Source organism: Lactuca sativa, chromosome 3 (assembly GCF_002870075.4).
Source record: "Lactuca sativa cultivar Salinas chromosome 3, Lsat_Salinas_v11, whole genome shotgun sequence".
NCBI classification, from domain to species: domain Eukaryota; kingdom Viridiplantae; phylum Streptophyta; class Magnoliopsida; order Asterales; family Asteraceae; genus Lactuca; species Lactuca sativa.
The window spans coordinates 64,477,283-64,485,398 of record NC_056625.2 but is presented as its reverse complement, the minus strand read 5'-3'; the positions used below and the strand labels follow the sequence as shown (position 1 = coordinate 64,485,398).

General features: G+C 33.8%; 2 protein-coding genes across 3 annotated transcripts; one reads left to right on the top strand and one right to left on the bottom strand.

The window, feature by feature from the left end:
* Positions 1 to 1,071: 1,071 nt before the first annotated feature.
* Positions 1,072 to 3,931, top strand: LOC111884315 (uncharacterized). The gene is made up of 6 exons (XM_023880628.3): positions 1,072 to 1,218; positions 1,390 to 1,504; positions 2,115 to 2,366; positions 2,443 to 2,586; positions 2,668 to 3,369; positions 3,457 to 3,931. The coding sequence occupies exons 2-6, from the start codon at positions 1,391 to 1,393 to the stop codon at positions 3,679 to 3,681; spliced, it is 1,437 nt and encodes a 478-aa protein (XP_023736396.1). The 5' UTR covers positions 1,072 to 1,218; position 1,390; the 3' UTR covers positions 3,682 to 3,931.
* A 176-nt stretch (positions 3,932 to 4,107) lies between these two features.
* On the bottom strand, positions 4,108 to 7,683 carry LOC111884316 (mitochondrial import inner membrane translocase subunit TIM50). Of its 2 annotated transcripts, none has more exons than XM_023880630.2 (11): positions 7,525 to 7,683; positions 6,548 to 6,869; positions 6,223 to 6,311; positions 6,028 to 6,064; positions 5,873 to 5,934; positions 5,663 to 5,776; positions 5,454 to 5,558; positions 5,282 to 5,380; positions 5,047 to 5,203; positions 4,854 to 4,956; positions 4,108 to 4,463 (listed from the first exon to the last, which is right to left on the bottom strand). In XM_023880630.2, exons 2-11 carry the CDS (start codon positions 6,822 to 6,824, stop codon positions 4,418 to 4,420), a joined length of 1,089 nt encoding a protein of 362 aa, XP_023736398.1. In that variant the 5' UTR covers positions 6,825 to 6,869; positions 7,525 to 7,683; the 3' UTR covers positions 4,108 to 4,417. The 2 variants fall into 2 exon arrangements, with proteins under 2 accessions (XP_023736398.1, XP_023736397.1); XM_023880629.2 differs by having other exon boundaries at positions 6,548 to 6,865.
* Positions 7,684 to 8,116: the final 433 nt, after the last annotated feature.

The following is an 8,116-nucleotide window of genomic DNA, read 5'->3' as shown; positions in this document are numbered from 1 at the left end:
GTTTGAGAACGATCTTCTAACATTGATTTGTGTCGCCTATAAAACATAATTTTAATGTATTGCCTATAAAACATAATTTTAAGTCGACAATAAGAATATATATATATATATATATATATATATATATATATATATATATATATATATATATATATATATATATATATATATATATAAAGGTATAACGAATACCATATGTATGCTTTATTATTTACTTATTAACTAATAATCATTTGAACTGGTTACAGTTTCATAATCCAAACACCATAACCCACATAAGGCAATATACTTTCGGATAATTTGCAACAAATAACATACTTTAATGTATGAACCAAGACACAACAACCAACATGCTACAAATGATTCTTTTTTTACTGCTGCTAATGTAACTTAAATAAACGTAAAGAATTAATGGATTGCATTATAGTGGGGCCCTCACTAACACAACTTCAAGCATTCGAGATAGTTGTAATTCAAGATTGTAAATACAACAGCTTCAAACATCAAGATCACACAAAAGTGATACACCGGAAAGAATTCAAAATTGTTATCACGTATAAGTTTCAACGCATTATTGGCATTAATTACAGTTTTTTTAAACCGTGAAAAGACTTGTATTCAAATCTCTGTCAATTTGTAATTCAAAATTGTAAATACAATAGTTTCAAACGATAACAACGTTTCAACACATTCATGTGAACCAATCAAATAACATCATAAACAAAATTAAAGAAAGGCAAGATAGGAATAGGGTCGCTTTTTGTTTACCTGATGCGTGGACGTGATGCGATAATAAAGGAATCGGAGGAACTAACACGGGAGCTTCGATCAAAATTATCAGGTTGGAACATGAAATAGGAAAGCAGGTTGCGATTGTATCAGTAGTATTAGAATTTACAAGTAAGGGCATTATCGCATATTACATGTTTATTTTCAGTTATAATGATTTAAGATTATAAAAAGGAATTATAAATCAATAAAAATAAAAAATAAAAATAAAAAGGTACATATATATTAAAAAACATTAGAAATATAAATACGATTAGACGTATTGGATTTGGATGGTTAGACATACGAATTTCTGCCTATTATATAATTGAGGTAAAAATGTACGTGTGAGAGAGAAGTGGAAGGAGTATAAAGTGAGGTGTATTCATCTCTTGTCGACACATAAGGATCGTTTCAATCCGTTTCAGAGGTCGATCCTTCTACTTCTAGGTATTTACTTACACTCAAATTCAGGTTTTCTTTTCATCAACAATTCAGTTTGTTAATTTCATTGATCCACGATGTCAGATTCAGTTCCACGTGAATTCGTTCATGGATTAATTTTGATTCCAAACAAGAGAGATCAAATTGTTGCGTGTCTAATAGTTTTTATCATTGCAGGATGATGAAAAAAAGGAACATAGCGAGCGTCGATACGGCGGTGGTTGATATATGTCGCCGTGAAGTCGGCCATCTTTCCACCAGAAAATTCGCCCATCGTCTCGCTGCTTCCGAGGTATATGTTTGATTTTACTTAACCTGTTGATCTGATTTTGTTTTAGGGCGGATTTATTAGGGATGTTGTCTGTAATCGTAAACCCTTTGTATGTCAATCACGCGTAACATATTTTCCTGTGTTTTCTGCTTGTTTTGTTTGCATAAATATCAAATTCACATGAATCAGCAACCAGATTGACGCACATTGTTAATACACCAGTGATTCCTTGGTGTACCAATTTGTACACTGGGAATATATCGAAGATTTACTTATAGGCAGCAAAGATTACTAATCTATGTACTTGAGTGAAAATCAATTTTGATTTGCTTGATAAATGATAATTCCAGTTATTTTCAAGTTGTCTGTGTAACAACATCACAATGCATTGAACTCTATGGAGTTAACTGATTGCAACGTTATCATTCTACTTTTCATTCAACTCTATCATGTTTCTCCTACAATGCACTGAACTCCAAGGTGGCATCCAACAAAGGTTGAGTTTAATCCATAGAATGCCAACTAGGCTTTCCACCTCATTCAACTCAAAACTATGCATTGTGGAAGCTAGTCCTGAGACTTGATCTTAATAGTATAATCACATACATGATCGATTGCTTTGATGTGGTAGGATCTAGTCCTGAGACTTGATCTTGTAAGAAAGCTGGAAAAACACAGAGGATGTGTGAACACTGTAAGCTTCAATGGAGATGGAGACATTCTGGTATCTGGTTCAGATGACAAAAGAGTTATACTCTGGGACTGGGAAACCGGAAGTATTAAACTTTCTTTCAATTCTGGCCATAATAACAATATCTTCCAAGCAAAGATCATGCCAGGAACCGATGAACGAACCATTGTCACTTGTGCTGCTGATGGCCAGGTATGCTTTTAATATTTTTAAATAAATAATTCCCCAATTTATATAGTACTTTTTTATGATCATTTGATTATTCTAGGTGAGGCATGCAACCATCTTAGAATGTGGAAAAGTGGAGACAAAATTGCTTGCAAGACATCAAGGAAGAGCTCATAAGCTAGCCATTGAACCTGGAAGTCCACACATCTTCTATACATGTGGCGAAGATGGATTGGTTCAACATGTTAGTCAATAGTCACACTCACAATCAATCTAATTACTTTAATAACTGAATTCTGTATTTTATAAACCCTACTTTTTTCAGTTTGATCTGAGAACAGGAGAGGCAACAGAACTTTTCAGTTGTCAACCAGTTCATGGTAGAAGCTTCATGCAAGTTGTAAACCTAAATGCTATAGCAATAGACCCACGAAACCCTAATTTATTCATGATTGCTGGATCCGATGAATTCACTAGATTATATGATATCAGAAGATACAGATCGAATTCGAATTCTTCATCTGCTTTTGGTCAACCAGTTGACCATTTTTGTCCTAAACATTTATTAGGAGACGAAAATGTTGGAATTACCGGATTAGCCTTCTCGGATCAAAGCGAACTTCTTGTTTCATACGGTGAAGAGTTCATCTATCTTTTCTCAAAGGACATGGGGTGGGGTAGTAATGTAAATTCAGTCTTAGATGTTGATCGGACGATGGAATCTGATTCCAAACCGGGCCCGCTACAATACAAGGGGCATCGGAATTGTATGACAGTGAAGGGAGTGAACTTTTTTGGACCTAAATGTGAGTATGTTGTGAGTGGATCAGATTGTGGGAGAATGTTTATTTGGAGGAAAAAAGACACGGAAGTTGTTCGTGTTATGGAAGCTGATAAACAAGTGGTGAATTGTATTCAACCGCATCCACATACAAGTATGCTTGCGAGTAGTGGGATTGAGAGTGACATCAAGATTTGGACACCTACTGCACTTGAAAAGGCACCTCCCCCAACAAATATTGAGAAGGTGTGTTGTTTCTTGTTATTCTATTTCATCACATCAAACAGACGTTAACATCTTTTTTGTTTTTTTAATGTTTTTTTGGTTATTTAGTCGAGGCCTAAGATGAATACTTGGATGTATCAAATGGTGTCACCGAGAGAAATGGCACTTCAATTGCTGTCAATGCGAAGCCAACAAGCAAGCCCCATTGAGAATGTGAGTGTGAATAGAGAAGGTAATATGTTGGAGTTTATTTTGAGTTTTGATGCTAATAGCTCCGAGGAAGATGATAATGAAGAGGGAGGGCCCACAAGTGCTCATGACTACTTCTATTAAGTTGTTTGTGCCATTTATTGGTAAGTGTACATAGAGTGTAGAGAAATAAGTTGAAGAGAGGTCTTGGATGATGAGTTTGTGAGACCTTCAAAACTATATATATATATATATATATATATATATATATATATATATATATATATATATATATATATATATATATATATATATATATATATATATATGGTTGTTTCTCTTTCTTTTATTGTTTTAAAAAAGAGTATATATACACCACCGACCCTTGGCATTATCTTCTAATCTAGATATTCTTTAGTATTTTATTGACTTTTTGGAGCGGTTATACAGTTGTAAAAAGACATAAAATATCTCCCTTGGTGAACTTCTGTTTTTCAGTCATTGATGAGACCCACAATCATAATTAGACTAAACTTACATAGTAAAAAAAATGAAATGAACAAATAAATATAGGAAAGAAACTAAAGATAACCTTCAACTACAAGCAAAAGTAGCAAAATTGGCAATGGGCCATGTACGAGTGTATGTATATTTATTCTCAAACTTGAGAGACAAGTAAGAAAGACAAATATTTAGGGGATTCAAAAATGGTTATACCAAGCGACAACAAAATGAGATGGAAAAATCCAATCTCACTAACTAAATCATCTTCTATATCTTATGATATCATATCATACGCATGCAATGCAGCCTAACAGTTTCATACTCATTAATTCATTATATCATCAATTCTCAATCTCAAATCTGCTAACAGATTCACTCAGCGTCGCCACAGACGCCCCGGTTGCTTCTGCTCCTGCATTCTCCTGAATCATCCATCCCAACAGATATGTCAACTTATTTAGTTAAATGTCCAAAATGCCCTTCAATCCTTACCAAATATAAGAAATGTAATGATGACACTTGGCTGAAAAGGGGAATTTTTTTATCTATTCAGGGAAAATGGTGTTTTGAACCAGTAGAGTAAATAACAGAAATCATCCCTCTTTTTTTTTAAAGTTAAGGATAAATTGGTAATTTTACAAGCATCCAATTTCAAGACAAAAAAGTCTCGCAAGAGACCAATCCGTAGGTTTTGAGAATTTCTGTAAGTTGCAGTTTTTAGTATTTTGCTGAGGACATTATTCAGGTCCCACATGATTAGATTAGTTAAGATTTAAGAACAATCTTGAAAAGTTTTATATATATTTTTTTACCTCTGATGTTCTTTAGAACGTTCAATGAACTCTTTGGCTATATCATGTCCTTGATATGAAGCTAGTACAGGTCGAATATCAGCAGGCCTATGGCGTGCAACATCTGCAGTTACAATACATAAATCCTAAACCCAACATTATAATTAAATTAATTAAATATTTATAAAGTGAAAGGTAAAATTATTGTGCTTACATTCAAGAAATGGTATAAGATCCACAAGTGCAGTGTCTTCAGCTTCACATTTCCATGGTTTTACTGGTACACAGTTCTCTGGCTGAAGACAACTCTCAAGAGCATTACCACTCACATACAGAATTCTTGAAGGATCTCTGTTAAGTTTTGACAAATCCTACCAAAAAATAAAAATAAAATATTCTTTTTTATGTCATGATGTTATTTAATAAAAGATCATATTTAAAAAACATACTCTGTAGTGCTTCCCATCTTGATATCTAGTTGCAGCCCTTGACAGCCTGTACCTTATGCAGTGATTTCCATCCAATCTATCAACAATAGGATCAACATACTGCAATACAAAAATAAAAAGCCTCAGATTTGTTAATTAAAGAAAATGGAGGAAGGGTAAAAAAGTAATATACCATGGCCTGCTGATCGGAATAGACTATGATTTCATAATACCGAGCTAGTTGTTCTAAAAAGTCATCAACTCCAGGTCTTTTAAATGTTCTCCAACCTCGATCACGCTTTAATAGAATTACAAAAAGTTACTTATGAAGTGGATAAAATTGAAGATCAAACTTAAAGATAGAAAAAGAAATGATGGAATATTTTTTTGTATATAAATTACCTTCCAATCGGAGTATAGTAAAGTTTCATTGAGGTCTAAAACCAATGTGAATACATGTTGCTCTTGTGGGTGCAAATCTGGAAGGAGCTTATCTGACAAGGGTTCAGTAAAACCCTAGAAAACCACAATTTTTTAAGCAAAAAAACAAAGTGAAAAATAAATAATATATATTATTGAGGAAAGAACAAAAGGTTTATATTGTATACACACTCGAACATGTTCTTCTGTAGATGCACGCAGATCCAAATAAAGCTCGACTAACTTGGCAGGAACTGAAACATCAAGAAGATACAAAAAGGTAAAATATAAATCATAAATAATAATAATAAAGAAAGCAAAAGGAAAAAAAGATAATAATGGTAAACCTGTCATTGCAGTTGATTTAAGCATAGCTTGAAATTTCTGCATTTACAGTATAAGTTATATGTTAGAATAAGATGTTTCACGCTCCAAAATCATTATATGAATGATACAATAGTATTTTTGGGGCTAACACCACATATGTCAGTGATGCCATTAAACACATAAAAATAAGGATGGAATTCTAAGTCAACACTCACCTCAAAAGAAGACAAATCATCACCTATAGAGACTTTGGTTGATGCACGAAAAGCCTTAGTCTTCTCATCAACTTCTTCTAAACTGTATGCTGCAAAAAGGAGATGTATACAGAATATAGATGCATAAAGAAGGGCATGAAAAACAAAAATATACTACTTGTTACCATGTGTGTTTGATGTTGAGTCATTTCTATATTTCTACTTCCATTTGGAGTGAACAAGATGATAAGAAAGGAGCATCAAGCAGAATTACAAGTGATTTAAGTATTTAAGATTTTAGCAATGAAACTTCACATGTGTAGATGTAGAGGGAAAAAGCACACACCATAGGTTGCATACCCAGCAGTGGCAACACCTCCAGTAACTGCTGCAATTATAGAATACTTGAGAAAACTCCATGGTTGTCCACCACCTCCTTTGGCGGCTGCTGCACTTTCCGGTGGTGGAGGTGGAATTGAAGATGCAGCTTGATCACTGAGGATAGAAGAGGAGATAATGGGTTCTTTGGGAGGATTTGCAGTGACACTAGAATACCAACGAGGATTCTTGTTGCTCTTCAATACTATGGAGAATATCCGTCTGGATCTGGTAACAATCGACATGGCTCTTTATATTGAAATCTTGGGATCTTGGTGTCAATGATCTGTCTTCCCCATTACAAAACAATGAATTATTGATAATCTTATGTCATTAAACCATACCAATTTGCTAAACTTCAAAGAGCATAAAAGGGTTGAAGTTTAAACTTTGACACTTCAAATGAGTGTAATGTAGCAGTGGTCACAAAATGATTGCACTAATTGCTCATATTAACCAATTGTAGGCTTACTCTATGAGAACTACAATCAAATCATAATCTTGTGACGTATTTAAGCTATAAGAAAATGTCCTAAGATTAATACATGATAGTTATTATAGCTATTTGCATTGCTCCAACGATATGTATCACACCACCTGAGAACAGAGATTACAGTTTACAGAAGCTTCTAAAATTTTAATCCAACATTGATGCTCAGAAGAATCACACAAGATTCTTCACAAAAAGGGCATAATGTTAAGCTTCAATAAACATATAATCAGAGATCATGATACAATACGAATTTAAACATCACAACAACATTGCGATGTTACTGCTACAGCAATATGCAACAACCAGTCGTACGATACATGCAATATATTAACTGAGATTACATATTTCAAAAGTAGTTAATTCCTAAAACCCTAGATCAAAGTTAAACCTCGGATGGATTAAGTGAAGAAAACATTACATCCGCGATTGGTACTTGGTAGATAAGAGAATACCTGTCCAAATTGCCCGAATACGGAGAGGCGTTCACCACACAACCGGCATAGAGCTTACGGGTGAGAGCGATGGCGGTAATTGTGAGCTGAAAACGCCGGCGGCTTGGTATAGAAAAAGCTTGATACGTCTTCGATGGAGGAACGTGGCGTTAAGCCCAAGTCTGTTGGTTCAACCCGAAAACCCACATAATTTAAATCGGGTCTCTTTTTAGCATTTTGCCATTTAGCCCAAAATGTGATTTTATCATACAGCCCAAACTTCCTACAAAAATCTTTCACGTTTTTCTTTACAAATTAATTTATTTTTAAAAATTTTGACTTGAAATTTTAAACAACTTTGTTAATTAATTGTCTCTCCAAGACAAGTGAATCAATCCAACTAGGAATCATAACATGGTAGGGTATGGTATCCTATCTTCAAATTGAAACTAAAAGGTTATTATCATAAAAGACCACGTATTTTGATTCTTTTCCTTTTTAGACTTAGAAATTTTTTTCTTTTCCGTAAAAAACTCAACTTTTACCTATTACTTGTTATTTTAGACCCTAGGTTACCAAAAGGGAAATCAAGTATTTTCATTTTATAAAAAAA

Excerpts from the sequence above, each read along its gene's own strand:
- LOC111884315 (XM_023880628.3), top strand. The coding sequence starts at position 1,391 with ATGATGAAAAAAAGGAACATAGCGAGCGTCGATACGGCGGTGGTTGAT. Across the intron at positions 1,505-2,114 it reads ATCGTCTCGCTGCTTCCGAG|GATCTAGTCCTGAGACTTGA; the intron begins GTATATGTTTGA and ends TTGATGTGGTAG. Across the intron at positions 2,587-2,667 it reads AAGATGGATTGGTTCAACAT|TTTGATCTGAGAACAGGAGA; the intron begins GTTAGTCAATAG and ends TACTTTTTTCAG.
- LOC111884316 (XM_023880630.2), bottom strand. The coding sequence starts at position 6,824 with ATGTCGATTGTTACCAGATCCAGACGGATATTCTCCATAGTATTGAAG. Across the intron at positions 5,559-5,662 it reads TACTATACTCCGATTGGAAG|CGTGATCGAGGTTGGAGAAC; the intron begins GTAATTTATATA and ends ATTCTATTAAAG. Across the intron at positions 4,957-5,046 it reads TCTTATACCATTTCTTGAAT|ATGTTGCACGCCATAGGCCT; the intron begins GTAAGCACAATA and ends TTGTAACTGCAG.